The following is a 17,500-nucleotide window of genomic DNA, read 5'->3' on the forward strand; positions in this document are numbered from 1 at the left end:
AAGTTCATATTGGACAAACAAAAGTGAAGGTAAAAATACTTTTCATGACTTTAAGACATTTATTCTAAGTTGTCACTTCACCCTAAATCCTTTCCACTGTTATAAATGTGAAGCAAAAACACTGTTCTCTGTCTTAATCTTTCTCCTCAGATGCTCTGGCAAGCCATTTTCTCAGTACAGGAAGTTAGAGTTCACTGCATATACCAGGCACTCTTCAAAGTTGTCATATTATAGAAACACACACTACTAGACTGGTATAGTGTACCTTATTAATATTTCATTTTGGTACAATATACTTGCATTAACTTTTTTAAACTCAGGTATCATATTGTTTCAAGTCAGGGAACCTAAAACATCGTAACAAAGATTAGACTAAGAGCAAAGCCTTGAAAACTACAGCCATTAGTCCTGTCATCCCCTATAAAGTTAATGGGTTGGAAAAATGGTCAATCTTTGGACTAAAAGTTGATATTTAATTGAAAGAAAATGTTTTTTAATTGTAATGGGGATTTTGCATTAGTGTGAACATGAAAAGGTACTAAAGAATGTAATACAAGGTTATACATTGATTTCCATCTTAACACTAATGTAAAATGAAGGAATATTTCTATTTCATAAACAATCTGGCCTATTCAGCATCATGACTTCTTATTTGTTTTAAGGGCATGGAAGACAGAATTGAATGAAAAGAAGAAATAATGTAAGATTCTCAAACATTTTTTTGCTAGTGTGTAGGACAAAAGCCATAACACTGCTGTAAACCCTGATTGACTCTACACCAGAATTATCAAGATGTTACGTGTCGCTTTCACATTTTCCAGGGTTATTTGGTTCACGAAAGCAAGAGCATCTGTAAACCTAGCACTATACTGTGTTAATCAAAATGGTTTTAGTGATCATGTATTATAACAAGAGACCCGACATAATGGATGTGCAAAGTCTGGCCACAGAATTAGCATCACGGTAGCCTAGTGACCATAAACATATTTATAAAATTTAGCTTTTTCTTGAAGGGAGCATGCTTGAGTAAAACTAATTTAAATTCTTAATATTGATAATACTCACAATGATTCATTGAATTTGGGAAGTTTCATTTGCCTTTTAATACTTTTTTAAAAAATCAGTTTCTTTTAAATCCTATACAGTTTTCTCTAATAATTACCCATTATTTTGATGTTCTATTAATGCACTTATAAACAAAAATGTATCAAGAGAGAGAAATACACTAGCTAAGATTTGCAAGTCAGTGTAAGTCATTTTATTTAAAATTGGAAGATAGCATGAGAAATGGATAAAGTATTTAAAATACTTTATGAAAAGTATTTCTTTAATTCTATTACAAAAGTTATTGTGACACTGAGTGCTTATGGTCTACTGTTAAGGTGCTTCTGTTATATACCCTGTAGTCTACCATTTGTAAACACATCTTTTTGATGTTTCTGCCAACATCCTGGCAACAAAGCAGTGCAATTTCAAATGAGCTAATTAACTTAATTGTTGATGAAGCATGAAACAGTTCACTCACCCTGTTAGCTGCACCATGACAACATAAGAGTCTCAGCCCCTGAAGTTACTCATCTATATAAGCCTATCTGTAGCTTTCCATTACGATCTATTGCATGCCAACATGAGTACAGCTCTTCTGACAAAGACCAGTCTATGATGTACATAAGTAGAAAATCAGGGCTGTTTTTGAAAGTTTAAATGAACACACAAGTACTAGCAACTACTTAAAGAGGAAAAAAAAATCCTGAAACCCATTGTAGTTTGAAGCCACAAATGAAAAGCTTTATCACTTATTTTCTAAATGTTCTAGTTTAGAAAATCACTGGCAAACCCAAACACTGCAAGTAAAAACTTTTGACATCATTCTGCAGTTCTGGTTTTTTTCTGTGTATCTCATGCACATACAAAAGGAAAAGCAAAAATAAATTATCAAGTGAGAGTTAAAGGGTCACATTCAGTCCTTTGTGCTTTTTTATTTATACTAAACACATGAATTCCTACTATACACAAAATAGCACAATTTAAAATGTGCTTTTTCATACCTCTACTACCCAATATACCATCTAAAGCATCACTTCAAATTTTCTGAGGCTCCATTTCAGTAAAGGATAATAAGAGGATTAAACAGTGTGCTATTGAAAAGACTGCAAAAATGGTTGACAAAGAAAGAATAACAACTTGACCCTCCACAGATAGCCTGAATCACCCAGTTGCTTGAAATATACAGAAAGAAACTCTGATGTGATTTACAGTAAAAGTTTGTTTGCCATCTTTCTCTTTTCCTTGCCTGAAGCAACCCTGAACCAAGAATAAAAATCAACCTACTTTAAAAATTGTCCAAAATCTTCACAAACGCTTTCACAGCCAGGCCATTTGCAAACTCCATGACCATAGAGAGTATGGGAGGCCCCAGTCTCCTCATGTGACGAGCTGCAGCAAAAGAATAAGGCATCAGATTCATCTCAAAAGCCATAATCGTTGGAGGCTGCTAGCGCCTGTCAGGTTACGATCAGTGACAAACAGGTCAAAACAGGTCAATTTAGCTCAGAGCAGTCAGAAAAATTTAATCGTTCTATTGAATAGTTCAACTGCCAAGGCTAGATGATGTTCCAATTAGAGAAGAAATAGAGCCAAAGATGACTGTTAATAAAGGATGAAAAAATAAGATGACTGTATAATACCATATGCTAATTCTGCCATATGACCTTGGTGTAACATTTACCTATAAATAAAAAATATACTCAGAAGTGATCAATTCTGAAAAGAAACACTGAAGATGGACAGTCAGAATTTATGAATAATGTGAATGCTACTATAAAATACTTGGATTTTCTGCTAAAATGTGTATAAAATTAAATAAATAAATTTTAAAATATTTTTGCTCACAAGTGTTGCTGCCATTAGCTACTTGACTTAAAAAGAAATAAAAATAGCTGTTTTCCATGGAACCTCTTTTTTTTGGAACCTCTGCAACATTTTCATCCATGTGCACTTATCAAAGAAATTCAGGGGACTACCCCATGGAGGTGGGCACCAGCTACAGATCCTGAAGGAAAGAACCAACTTATCTGACATATAACTACACAAGTAATACTAACTGAAAGTATTACTGTAAGGTCTTCAGAGAAGTACCACTTTTTAAAATAATACAAAATAACAACAGAAAAATGTGATCACAATCACAGAAGGACTAGAGATACTTTAATTATTGTCTCCTATTTCAATATTAAATATTAAATATTATTTCATTCAAACAATTTTAATTTTTTGAAAATACAATAATAATTTGGGCTTTGTAGATAGAAATTTAATTTCATGCTATATTGAGATAATCTACATCTGACTATATAAACATATTTACTGATTCTAAGCACTACAGCTAAAGTACTCTTGTACACATGCGATCCATTACTTGAAAATAAAGAACAGTTAAGAATATCTGTCCATGTGTCTGAAAAATTATTTTAACTTCATTCATACAGTTGAATTCTACTGTATAACACTAATGCCACTGAAAATTTGTATGAATTACAGTGAGTTACTCTTGTGCATAGAAGGAAAATTCAGTGGTTTTCTTCACAAGAGACAAACAATATAATAACTGCTTTAATATACTAATTCCTAAAGCACTTTTTACATGAGTCTGTCCAATGAATTGTAGACTTAACAACTATGCATATATACATTTTCTATGAAAACAGCAGTGTGATTCAACAGTAAATGCTTGACTGCCGAATGTGTTGATTCAAATATGAATGAAACAATGAACCTACCAAAGTGCCCACAAACACACTATTCTGGGATTTCTGTTACCAAAAGTTCCTTAAGTTCATGTGTAATAAAACTGCTAGTAATTGTAATTGCACCTGTAAAACTAGACATCATTATTGAAAACAATGCCCTGTTGATAAACAGCTTTGAAAAATCTGGTCTCCGTGATCTCTTAAGTAACCTGTATTAAATATTGTGATTTGAAATAATGTGACTCATGATGTTAAACAACAGCTTTACATCAAATGATAAGCACAGTTGAAATCTCATCAGTATTACCTGTCTCGCCTTGCATTTAGAACTGAAGACTGTCCATTCACTATGGAATGATGAGTTATTGGTGGTGATGCTTTGGAAGTGGTGGAGGAGGTAGTAGAGGAGGAATTGTTAGTAGTGAGGTCTAGCCCTCCATGTTTAATGCCATTGTCTTCCATACTGTGAACTCCAGTCACTTCTTTCCATAACTGCTGAATCTCAGCAGGACTTAAGCCAGCTATAAAATGAAAGAGAGCCCCACTAATATAACAAAATAAGAGTTTCAGATAATGAGCTCAGTGTTATTAATGGATTAATGCCAACAATAAAGCTGATGCTGTTTTTCCAGCACAATCAATGGGTAGTAAAACATAAATTCATTTTTCTTCAGTCAGAATCCAGGTAACCTAGCTGTCTTCTCTAGGGTTATAAACAGTCAATTAGATATCACCAATTTTAATAATATTGCACTCCTTCTAAAAACACTACTCAAAGATCAAAGAGTGAAAGCTACAAAGAACTTGCAACTACTTCTTAAAATAATAATAATAATAATTTTTAAAAATAAAAAATAATAAAAAACTAAATACATATCCAGGCATGATTTTTGTTGTCTACATAATAAATTTCTTGACGTGCGAACACAACTCAATGCATACAGTTAACTCAGCTTTTAGAATTCTTCCTTATCAAATATCTAATGGAAAATAGAAAAGTATATTACACCAAGGATACAAACATTAATATTCTCTTTAAACACTGAATAAGAATAGGGAGTGGGGGAAGCGGACAGGAGGGAGAAAAATCAAAAGATGAAAATGAAATCTATGAGATTATAACAGGTTTAACATTTGAGCAAGAGGCATTTTAATTAACGACACCTACATATTCATTAGTCCTATATAATATTTACAAAAATGGTTTGATTTAAAAACATGTCTTAAGAGACAATAAACAAAGTGAAGAACAAAACTACTAAAGCACAGAGCTACATACTGGTGATTGCTTCAGCTCTTTGGTGCCATTCAGTGGCAACAAACAAGAAGAAAGCTAACAAAGGTGGTCCATTTACAATTCCCTCTACATAGATGAAACTATGTCTAGGGTAGGCCATCAAATTCCCCCACTGTTTTTTCATCCCACCCTACTGTGGAAAACAAATCAGAGGGCTTGGCTAGGAGACTCCATCTCATCAGTCTCCTGGAGTCACGAGCAGTCATACAAAATTTGAAGACCTTCGCAAGCTTCTCTCCTATATGCACAGTACTGTTCTGGAGTCTGGCCACCAGATCTTTGCATATAGATCAAATTTGCTCCATACTCCAGTTGTAGCCTGGAAACTTGTGGTTTCCATGCTTCATCCCCAGCCACAAATTGCAATGTTTTGTCGAATAAACTTATACATCTGCATTAGGGTTGTCTGGCTTGAGTTGAGCACTTTGCATGAAGTCATGGAAACTTCCATTACAACTGTTTCTGCCTGAAGTAAAGATTCCCAAAACACAATAGAATAGCTGTGAGCATTCTCTTATCTCCTCTGTCTTAGATACATACTATCTTATGCATCTAAGGTAGGAAATTAATATATTGAAAGATGAAGAGTTCATCATAACTATATACATTTACTGTCACTGCCAGTCTTCATAAAATTGACGTCTCTGTTTTGAAGAACACTAAATTAAACGTAGAAAAGAATGAGAAGCCCAGAGAGCCTTTTGTGAAAGATCTTGTTTCACATCTAAGTTTCTCAGCTTGACACAGCTTGGGACAGAGGTATCTTAAAATCTAACTTTTTTGTATCTCATCTCAAGAAGTAAAATTAGATAGGACACATTCACAGTATATTTGACTACTTGAATGCAAAGAATTCAAAATGTTGATGTTTTCTGAGTTGAATTTTTGCTCTTACTTTCTGAAATTGCTCAAAGTTATTGCCCTTCACAGAAAAGGATTTAAAATTTATCTATTCATTCAAGCTTTTAATCAAGGATAGTTTTTCTTGGTAAGCAAGTTGTATTAGAAAGATTTAAAGATCTTACTTCACTGCTGGTAAAATCTGTTTATTCGATAACATCTTATTTTGAAGATGCAGGAACTCAGACTACTGAAATGGATTCAACAAAAATTATGAAAAATGACAGTAAGTTCCTTAATACTTCTCAATAACTGTCTCACCACTAAGTATACAACGCTATTAAAAAAGAGACTGCTAGTAATTTAAAGACATAATAATTTCTGGAGGTAGTGTGGAAACAAATTGGTTGGAAGATATTCAATTTTATTTAAATTATGGAAGGACCTCCTTTTTAGACTATTATTTTGTGTCTTGCTTCTCTGCCTTAGATGCCAACATCTACTGGCAAACTCTGCTAATAACAAAGTGAAAGAGTTGATTGGAATGTACACCTTAAAACTGGATTTTAAATCACATTTGTACAGCAAAAAGCTAAGATTTAAGGAGGCAAGCAAAGAAGCTAGGCTCTAATTTACTGCATTAGGGAGATGGGTAACTGGAGTGATGGTAATACTAGTAGTAATTGTTTAATGAAAGTAAGTAATTACCACTGTGTTCATGAGGTATGCTCCTACAAATAATCATTTTGCCATGGTAAATAACAGTTACTCACAAATGTAGTCACAAATCAAAATGAAAAGTAATGTATTCATTTAGGTGGAATGATATACATAGTAAATTATTCACTTCAAAGTATTCCCTTCCTCCTGACACTGAAAAAAATAAACTAATTTTGTACTTTAAAAATTTAAACCAAGAATAAACTCATCTTCTTGAATAATCAGAGGGCAAACATATTGTTGGGTCTTGTTACAAGAAAGTTTTCATCACAGATCATCAAACTTTGGGCCCTGCAGGAGCTCAGCAAGAGCCGGTCCAGCAATCTGGGTGAATGAATCCCAGCTGGAAGCAGCTAGAGTAATGTCCTTTCCCATGCAGAGTGGTCTCCTCCTCCTCTTGTGGTGTAAGCTATGGATGGAGCTGTGTTCCCAGGCTGCCTAGCTCAACTTGATTTTTAAAATCAGAAAGGAGTTTCTCTCTGGGCTCAGGCTGGTTAATTTTTACGATGTCTTCAGAGCACCCTGAAAGGTAGCTGCCCTTTAGGATTAAAGGATTAAGGGCAGGCACTTAAAAAGTATAAAGTTAATAAGTGAATTTGCAATTAATTGTAAATTATGGCAATTTTGTAGTTCTTGTGTCTAAAAAAGACCAACTCCCATTTTACAAGAGACCTGTAAAATGGCCGTCAGATTTTCATCTGTATATAAAGGCAGGGTAAGTTTTAAAGTTTCATGGGTTGTGGTAACTCTCAAGCTACCCTCTCCACACTACGCTAAAGGAGAAAGGATGAAGCAGAGGATCCAGAGTGGGATAAAAAATAAGAACTATAATGAAAAGAACCAATGCTCATTTGCTATACAGTATTCTAACACCAACAATCCAAGAGATTTTGAGATTAGTTTTATAACTCTTTCACCACTATCTATTCTACTTTTATGTTTGAATAAATACTTAATAAAACAACCACTCCCATGCATCTGCTTTTCATTTTCCTACACAGTCTGATCAAATCTCAGCTTTTTCTTTTTCTTTTTCTTTTTCTTTTTCTTTTTCTTTTTCTTTTTCTTTTTCTTTTTCTTTTTCTTTTTCTTTTTCTTTTTCTTTTTCTTTTTCTTTTTCTTTTTCTTTTTCTTTTTTTTTCTTTTTCTTTTTCTTTTTCTTTTTCTTTTTCTTTTTCTTTTTCTTTTTCTTTTTCTTTTTCTTTTTCTTTTTCTTTTTCTTTTTCATTTTCATTTTATTTTATTTTTATTGTTGTCATTTAGATACCTATGCATTTAGCTAACATTAGTATAATATTACACAGAAGTAACTCATTTTGAGCAAGGGGCTTTGGATATAGGACATTAAAGATCTCACCACAAAATAAAGGCTAAAACGCCTCCTATATTTTATTTTCTATACTTGACCATCAAGTAAATATGGTAAACATTCTTATTCCTGAAAGGCAGAAACTAGACTTGGAGCAAATACTGTTTCTATATGCAAACCTCACAGCTGTATGTGGAAGTTATATCTTCTCATACTAACGAATGCAAAAAAAAAAAAACAAAAACATTCTTTGTCAGTAATAATTTGTGTTTTACAGGACTCTTTATTACCAATAACTTATAAACATGAATCCCCCTGTGCTTCTCTCATTGTTTTAGTCATCCACGTAACTCAGAAATCTAAGTGGGTCCACATAAAAATATGTGTTATACATCTGTAAATCCTTCTCTATAACAATATTATATATCTTGCAGCACAGTGGAAGGAGAAAAATGTGTTTTTACCACATCCAGTGTGAATTGCCTTAAAGAAGTTCTGAAGGTTTAATTTAATATTACCACAGAAAATGTCTGTCATAAAATGTGTTACATTTTTATGAGGAAAAACAAGATTGATCCTCTTACTCTTACGCAAACCCCAAACAAGGGAATCTGTTAAAGTTAGTAAGTAGTATTTGGATATTTTCTGTGTGTAAATCTAAGACTTACAAGAAAGCCTCAACAGAACTGAAATCCATTAATCTTCATTACATTATAAACTGGATTGTGTGCTCTATCTTCCTGTGAAGGATACTATGGGCTATAAGAGAAGCCCACTGAAAGAACTGGGAGCCAGTCACAGCTCTCTATTTGGTTCTCCCTTTGTTTCAGCATGTTGCTGGAAGACATTCCTTCTTACCCTCGTCACTCTTCGTCACTCTAACTCCAGATCCCCTGGCACTTAGTGGCCTTTCTGGAGATGCTGCAAAGCTGTTCTATGTTTTATTTCCTTTGCACATACACACCAGGGCCATTAAAAATCAACGTCCTATAAACTTACTTGTACATTTAAAGGAACCCCCCATGTGCAGTAGATACTAGAACCAGAAGGCAAAATTGGAAGAATGAAATACGTCATTGGAATTCATTACAATTAAAAAAATAACGAGGCAGAAGCGAACAATACATTAATTTACTTTTAAAAGGACAATTCAAATACATTTTAACAGTAACATTTTTAAATTTCTTTACTATTAGTTTTGGCCATGATTTCAATTATACTTAATTCTTTGACTAGAAGAAAGTTCTTAAAAAGAACCGTGTAGTAGTTCTTCTTAAAAAGTACTTAAAAATATATTTATTTTTATATTTTTTTCTACTACAAGTATTAAAAAAATGATTATTTTATATGTTTTTCTACTACAAGTAGATGAATGACTGTTGCATTAAATTAATGAATATCAGCGCAATTGGGTAGGAGTGCTGAGGGAAATCTATGGGGATTGCTTAATGTGAGAGAAAACCTGAGGAATTCCTCTTACAACAGATGGCACAAGAGGAGGTTGCAGAAGGTAAAGCTGTTCAGAGGGAGGATGTGTTTCAATTACTTTTTCCCCGTCTGGCCCAATGTGACTTTGTACAGAAGGAAACCAGCATTAGCAGTCTCACATGTCCAAATTCATGAATCATCTCGCCTCCCCACTGCTATTCCCAAATAATAAGGTGTAGTGTGATAGCTTATTTATGACTCTTTTCTGTTGCTGTAATTTTTATAAATTTAGGTATGCTTGTGTCATAGCATTTTCACACAACGTAATATATGAAATTAACACATTTACCTGTATTCTCTCAGGCCTTTTTTCTGTCCCCCTCCCCTTTTTTTCTTGTTCTACACTTGTCTATATACTATGCTCTAGCTCATCTGATTTCTGAAGCTTCGATCTCATAACAGTTACCTCACGAAGGAACCAGATACCTGCATAAAGGCCAATTAAAAGTAAAGTTACCTGCTATGAACAAAATCTAAAAAAATGCTCCTTTCAGGACTGAAGTGTCAGAGATGAGAACATTATGTAATTTTTATGACAGACATTTAGCTCATCTCTGTATGGTAACACAAACAGAAACACATGCCACATAGTTTACAGAGTCCTTAACATGTGAAATCTCTGGTCTTGTCTTAAAATGTAAGCGCTCTTAATTTCCAAGTTAATTTACTTTTCAAAAGTATGTGCCCTACTTTCTTTCAACCTTGAATGTATTTGTGTCAAGTGTTAGAAAGTTTAAGTTCTCACTGAGAAATCTTGATTGAAGCGACTTTTTTTTTTTCTAGAATTCTTAACTGTTATTTGTCAGTAATAATTCATTACTGTTGGATTCACAACTTACAAAAACTGTTGTTATATTTAACATATTTAATAGGAAGGGATAGCAATGACAATGAACTCTAAGGTATGTCCTTAAATTCAATTGTCATCATTTGAAGATTCGAAGTACTTTCCAATACCAAACACTTTTTTTTTTTCTTAGAAAAAGAAAATGTGAGCTTTGGGGTTACTTTAATATCACTGTTCGATACTTTTTATATCTGTTCCCTTATATTAAACGAAATGATAACATTCACACTAAATCAGATTTGAGTAATTCCTCAGAGGAAAGCAACCGTGCTTGAATAGTGTTCCTATTAGAAATTGTTTTCAGAACATAGGGCTAATAAATATGCATCTTATTTCTAAGGAAAAAAAAAAACACTAAAAAACTGCTTTTTTCCATAAAAGTATGCTGTAAAACTTATCTGCCTCAAGAAAAAATTGTAATATGAATAATAATATTTTAATAATAAAATATGCTTAAGAGTCATAATGGGAAACTGCCGAAGTTCAGATGAAAATGGAATGGTAAAAAAGTTGTGCATTAGAAATTACTCCAATCACATTTTATTGGTATACCTTGTGGCAGAGACTGGACAGGAAGAGCAGACTGGCCAGGTGGGATGGAAATGAGTCCCTGACGCTGAAGGTTCAGCAGATGTTGCTGCTGCTGAAGTTGTTGCATCTGGAGGAGCTGCTGCTGGAAGACAAGCTGCTGGGCTGCCAACTGCTGCTGCTGCTGCTGCTGCTACAAAAAGATGGGGGGAAAAAAACGTAGCAAAGAGTAAAGTGGGCATTGAAGGCTAAAAAGACAAAAATGTAAAATCAACTTCTTTCCCTTTAATCTCAGTTATTGAATAATAATGCTATTTGTAGAATACTCGGACAGTGAAATCATTTGAAATTTTTTATTATATTCATTCAAGCTATTAGGTGTTAGGGAGCATGGCGAGATACACTTAATGACACGCTAAAGAAAAGGGTCAAGAGAAAGTATATAACAGCTGTTTGAAACGCATAAAAAAAAAAAAAAAGTCCAGCTCATGGCAGATGATAACAAATTTATCTATGCTAAAATTGTAACTCTTCACAGCCGTCTGTGATTCGAAGGCACTCTTGTTTTTCCAATTGACTAAGTTTGGTCCGCAGTGGCCCATGAATGTGGTCTCCAGTGATCTATTAGTAAACTGGGATGTAGCCTTCATTTCACTGGCCTGTTAGCTCTCTCTCTTCTCTGGTCGGAATATATTAAAACGAGCACTACATTCAAGGCAAAGAAGTGCCCTATTATGAGTAGAGGTATAAGTTCCAATTTTGTGAGGCATTTCGAGACAAACTGGAGTCTGCAAAGACTCAGGAGGGTATAAGCAGGCAGTCACACTTCAGAGGAAGACAAGCTGCTGTGGAAGACCTTTCTTTTCTAGTTTGGGGAAAAGAGAAACTTCTGATGCGCTCACTGGAAAACAGACTGCATAATGGAGCAAGTCATGTGGATTGCCCAGAGCCTCCGGAGAAATACAGGAGCAATTTCTATTCCGTAGTTGATGGCTGTCTGAAATTCTATTCACAAATCCAAACAGAAACAAAGCCTCAGGAGGTCACGACTGCTTCCTCGACGTTTGCATAATGGGCAGCTTGAAGACAACGTCTAGGATACCTGCTGATCAATTTAACTACTTCAACATGTTTTGTTTGTATTATGTTTATATTTGATGCAGTTTGCTGACAAGTGCAAGCTAGGCCTGAGAAACCAGCTTGTCAGGTTGATTTATGAGCACATCAAACTGTAACTTTCTACTCGCCACTCCGAACCTACAGTAGCAGTTCATTAATCAGGGGCCTGTGACTTTGAAATCTGTGCTCAATCGCTTTTTTTCAGCCATGGACTAAATTTGCATGCTCTCTGAGCTGTGCCACTGAGAAAAGTAAGACTCCTTCCCCAGCACGGACTGCCTGTGAATACAAGATAATCAGTACAGTGTCCACCACGCCGCTTGTGCTTTGCACACTCGGATTCATTAGCGGACATTAGACGACAGCAGCACTGGACTGCTCAAATCCTATGTCTCAGAGAGGGGAGCAGGAGAATTATATTGGCACTGCTATTAAGCCCTGTAAAAACACAAGAACAAATCTTTGATGGCTGAATTCTTGCTACAGGAAAAGACCTAAACTAGCCTTATTTTTTCCAAGCTTCTGATGGCTCGTACCGGTATGAATCAGCAAGGCTCTTGGCTCCTACCTCTTTTGCTTGCTTTCCTGGGTGCTGCTGCTGCTGCTGTTGTTGCTGCTGCTGCTGCTGCTGTTGCTGTTGCTGCTGCTGCTGTTGCTGCTGCTGTTGCTGCTGTTGTTGTTGCTGTTGCTGCTGCTGTTGCTGCTGCTGCAAAAGCTGAAGATGTAACTGCTCTTGCTGTTTCTTGTAAAACTCTTGTAGTTGTTGCTGAATAAACCATTTTGACTTTAATAAATAAAGGCAAAAGTTTCAAGTATTATAAATCTCCTAAACTCTTCTAGATTGGCATATGGTGGCGTAGCCATTAAGAATCACCTCATAACAAAAAATGTGATTTGAAGAGGCAGATCTACATACATTTTTTTCCAAGGCGGTTCTGAAATTTTCCAATGCAGATTCCAAAATATCCTAAACAGAAGGGCATAGAAAATCTGTATTCTAAAGGGAATGCAAGAGCCAAATTAACTCCTCAAATAGCTATGCCTAAGTTCCTCACATATCCTATATAACAAACCAGAAGCTGTACTCATCCACTTGCAAGAAACCAACAAGTCACTAAGGCCAAACTAAACTGTCTGTTTCTTAGGGAAAAAAGGTAATTAATCTGTCAATCTGTTTAGTGGGATGCCAGATTCACAACTGAAGGTGAATTGCCTGGTATGATCATGATACTAGAAATTAAAGTGTTTAAACATACAATTGTTGAGCTATGACTATCAGATGTGTCATTTTCTGTATGACAAGTAAGCGTCCAAAAATCTACTCTTATGCTGAGGTACTGATCTCTGACACTACCTTTACTGTAAGAACAGCAAGTCCATGGAGTGTTCACTTAGCCGCCAGATTTTGTGCTAAGAAAACAGCAACCTCATTTTATCCTTATCTGGGACACATTTTGGAGGTAAAAAACAAACTAAAAAAAAAAAAAAAACTTTTCCTATGATGAAACAAGCTGCTAAGTTCAAATTTCATAACCGCATACCATTTATGTGACTAAAGGGAGCACTACAGTTTTATGAATTTTAAAGCAACAATTATCTACAACTCTATTTGCACTTCCTTTGGCAAGTCTACAATTAAAATGTGCCTAAGCACTTGAAGATTTAAATATCAATTTGTTCAGTATTTGTAATGCATCTGCCGCTGCTGCTGCTGCTGCTGTTTTTAATATAATATTAAATGTTTCAAAATTGCGATTTCACACTTCTGCAATTAAAACAAGAAATTTAAAGACTGAGAAGTTTCACATTTATTTCATTCTTTTTGGTATAATAAGCGATGAAATATTACCAACTAAGACGCATAAAATCTGGCTAACAGTTGTGAGAACGCCCTGTGCTAGCAGTCCAAAGCAGGTAACCCACATTACCTGCTGCAACATAACTGCTTGCTGCTGCTGGAGAAGTGCTTGAAGCTGCTGGGGAGACAACACTTGCTGCTGGAGAATCTGCTGCATTTGCTGAGGGGTGATCACCTGGGGAGTCATCATGGCCACTGACACAGGCACCTGCACAGAGAAAGAAAGATATCATCAAACATGTTTTAGTTCACCCGCACCACAGTTGTACGTCTTTTTTATTTTGTACCAAAGATGGACCATAATTTTTTTACATAATATTTATCACTGTGAAGTTCCAGTTTCAGTCAGAATCTGTTATTTTAAGACCACAGTACTGTGGCACTCTATTTCCAGAGGCATCAGATTCGATCAGACTCAAGCTTTATGTTTTGCATCTCTTATGTATTCCTGCAAGAAATTTAAGCATTGGCTAGTACAAATGTGTATTTAAAAATAAATGATCACATGGCAGGGCTCTCAGCACTTCATAATCAATCATCTTATCAAGTGTCATAATGTTACGAATGGAAAAATCTATTGAGACTGCTTCAAAAGATATGATTAAAACAGACAGAAAAATAAGTATCTTAAAGCAGTAAAACACAATAAAGACACTTAGCTTAGAAAAATATTTGTGCTATACATCATTTCAGTGTAAGAAAACCCTTCTTGCTCAGATCGTCTATTAAGGAAGTCTGATTTATATTGGAAAAATAATACTGTGGACTTAGCGGAGTACAGAGCAAAGGACACCACGTCAGTTACCCAGTCTCCGTAAAGAGAGACGTATTTTCAGTGAAAGTCTGGCAACCTTCTCATAAGATTATTACTTTGTCCATGAAACTTTATAAATGTATGTTTGGGTAGGTGTTGTTTTAACCTTGGCTTTATTTTCTGTTTGTCATGCACACAGACGAAGTGTGCACACATGCATAAACACCCACCTAGACACAGGCTCTTAGGAATATAGGCGCAAGTGGCAAAGACACAGCAAGCATTTGTGTGTGAATAAGAGAGGAAAGACCTGTAAAAGAGCCTGAGGTACGTGCCAAGCCGCTGCAGCAGATGCACTGTGTGAAACCACTGCTCAAACTAACCTGTACACAGTCAGACAGCTGCCAGCAGGACAAGATTTTCACCCTTGAAAAAGCAACCACTTGTCTAGCTAAATTCAATTTTTTTTTTGTGTTTTTTTTTTTTCTGTATATATTAGAAAGCCAGCGTATAAATCCTGTTTTGTGATGTTTTTGTGGGACATAGCAGACTTCTGTAAATCAGCAAAAATAATGTTATTTTTAATAAAGTAAATCACAAACAATTCTTAACAGGAAATGCTTTTCTAATATTTTTATTACTTGAATCTATCCCAAAAGACTCGGCATCAATGTAACACTCAGAGAAAAAGAAATACAAGTCTTCTGAAATTTACAATTAGAAGAAACTACTTCATCTACTGTTACACAGAATGCTATGTTTCACACAATTCACCACATAAATTGATATTTAAGAACATATATGTAGCTCTTAAAATATTGACTAATTGAGAGTCTGAAAGTAAAAATACCATTAATGAAAAGTCTGCTAATCTTTTGCAAATAATAATTTTAAGAAAAAAAAAATCTGAAGTCCTTACTCTAAAACACAAGTGCAAGAGAAAAAACAGACTTCCACTCACAATCAAACACTTTGGGGAGGATTCATCTCTCTTAACTTTAACCATCCAGCAGTTAGACATTTAATCTCAGCTATCACTGGAATTTTCTATAGCCAATAGAATAAGAAAATCCTGAGGGAAGTTTATCTGATTTAGATTTGACTATTTCAGCATGGGATTCATCACTCTCTGAGTGTTCCTGTCTTTCTCCATTGAGTCTAGACTCACTTTGAGAAGGCACCTAATGTTCAGATGGTTAATGTTGGTTGTTACCCTCAGTGACTCCCAGAAGTTCTGTAGTATTGGAAACACCACGTCTCTATGCAATAATACCTTATTCTAAGCCTACCAAATCCTAAGTGCAGGACAAACAAGTTTTTACACTTTGTGATGCATGAGCAAACAGGAAAATTCACTGACTGCAACCAGTGCTCATCTCCCTCCGAAGTCAGTACGATTTTCCTCTGTTTACACAAGATCTGAACTTGCCTTCTAGCAACAGTTTGCCTCAGTCATGCTATTCAACACCCATGTGTGACACAGAAATGAGAATGCAGAGAGGAAGATAAGTGCCTTCCCAACTAAACCATTACCTTTAACCTTTAAACCCTGAAAGATTTTTCCTAACACTCACATGCCTGCTATATAAAATATAGCAAATGGTGAAGGTGTTGCACACTTGTTACTCTACTTCTCCTCCTCCCTCTACATTCGCTCTTTATCCTCCCTGGTTGAAATATTTTCAAACACACAAGTAAAAATTGTGATCCAAACAGAGTGAAAATCAACTTCTCTCTGGAAGCGGCACTGACTTATTTCCATTCAGTGCTAAAGACTGCTGCCAGTACAACACATGCCATGCTCCGTTCCTTAGTCTGAAATACAGATTCCCCTTCACAAGTCCCATTTCTGCTGGGTTTTGTTCTGAACCTCCCTGGCTGTGTACTTGCTCTCGTATCTGGAGACACACCTGATTTGTGGCACACTTTAAGAGCTTTTCTATTCTTTTTTTTTTTTTTTTTTTTTTCCAGTGTATATTTCAACAGTCACTTTCAACTGCATAAACTGGAGCAGAGAACTTAATTCACCTATATTTAAGGATGATGGACAAAAGCATGAAAAAAACAGTCATGACCATTAGTAAAAATAAATATTTATATAGATAACATGGCCCTTAACAGAATTACATGTGAGAATCCATGTATATATATATCATACCTGATACATATTTTCTTCCTCACAGATAAAGGGCAAAGCATTTTGAAAACTGCTTGAATTTCAAATTAGCAAAACTTATTACACAAATATATTTCTCTAATTGCAACTAGGTAATATAAATTAGTACATTTCACAGCCTTCAGGGATATACCAAACTGCATTTTATTTCTTACTGGCACAATATTATGGTGGTACCTAGGTCTGAAGAATATCAGAAAGGTGCTATGTTATGGCCAATTACATGCATTAATAATTTTTGTTTTACTGTCTGTATTTTTCAAGTTTTCTGTTCTGATTTCATAAAATTGTAGCAAAGAGGAAAATTCTGATTCCTTCTCATAGGAATCTCTCAATGCATCCAAAGTCAGTTCAGGCAGAGGGCAGTAGAGGGACCCAGTGAAAAGATTTGATCGGGTGCAGTATTGGTTTATTTCAGTGGGCCACAACCCCCCAGAAATTTCTCAAACAGACATCTCACACAAAAAATGAAGAGACAAAGTGTAATATGTGGTTTGTAACTGCAACCCATTTGTCACTAGATGTCCTCAAAGAACTCAAACTCCGAAGTCTGTCATGAAGATGATCACATACAACAACCCTACGAAATGCCACGGCTCTGACAGCCTCAGAAGAACATGTAAATTCATAGGTTCCATGTTTTGAAGAGTTTCCCATTGATTCTGATGTGTGATGTCCCCCATTCTTAGGATTAGATTAAAAGTCCTGCTAAATGAAAGTAAAGATGCACAAACAAAAGCATTTTTTACACACCTAGACAGGATTTCAGGCAAAACCATTTATAAACTGCTTCATTACTACATGTGAATGCACTA

The 17,500-nt window shown here is 35.2% G+C and overlaps 1 protein-coding gene across 15 annotated transcripts in view; it reads right to left on the bottom strand.

The window, feature by feature from the left end:
* The window catches only part of FOXP2 (forkhead box P2), a 441,200-nt gene that overhangs the window by 50,921 nt on the left and 372,779 nt on the right, over window positions 1-17,500 (bottom strand). For 8 of the 15 annotated variants that reach the window (XR_010829081.1, XM_066991451.1, XM_066991462.1 and 5 more), the window contains 5 exons: window positions 13,826-13,963; window positions 12,466-12,681; window positions 10,803-10,971; window positions 4,057-4,270; window positions 2,332-2,436 (listed from right to left, as the gene is read on the bottom strand). Coding sequence is in view for 14 of the 15 variants with exons in the window: in XM_066991451.1 (XP_066847552.1) it covers window positions 2,332-2,436; window positions 4,057-4,270; window positions 10,803-10,971; window positions 12,466-12,681; window positions 13,826-13,963 (842 nt within the window). In the remaining variant the exon portion in view is untranslated. Of the gene's footprint in view, window positions 1-2,331; window positions 2,437-4,056; window positions 4,271-10,802; window positions 10,972-12,465; window positions 12,682-12,813; window positions 12,865-13,825; window positions 13,964-17,500 lie in introns of all 15 variants that reach the window. The other 7 variants (XM_066991518.1, XM_066991473.1, XM_066991481.1 and 4 more) reach the window with 7 other exon arrangements.

This window comes from Anser cygnoides, chromosome 1, assembly GCF_040182565.1.
Source record: "Anser cygnoides isolate HZ-2024a breed goose chromosome 1, Taihu_goose_T2T_genome, whole genome shotgun sequence".
NCBI lineage: Eukaryota > Metazoa > Chordata > Aves > Anseriformes > Anatidae > Anser > Anser cygnoides.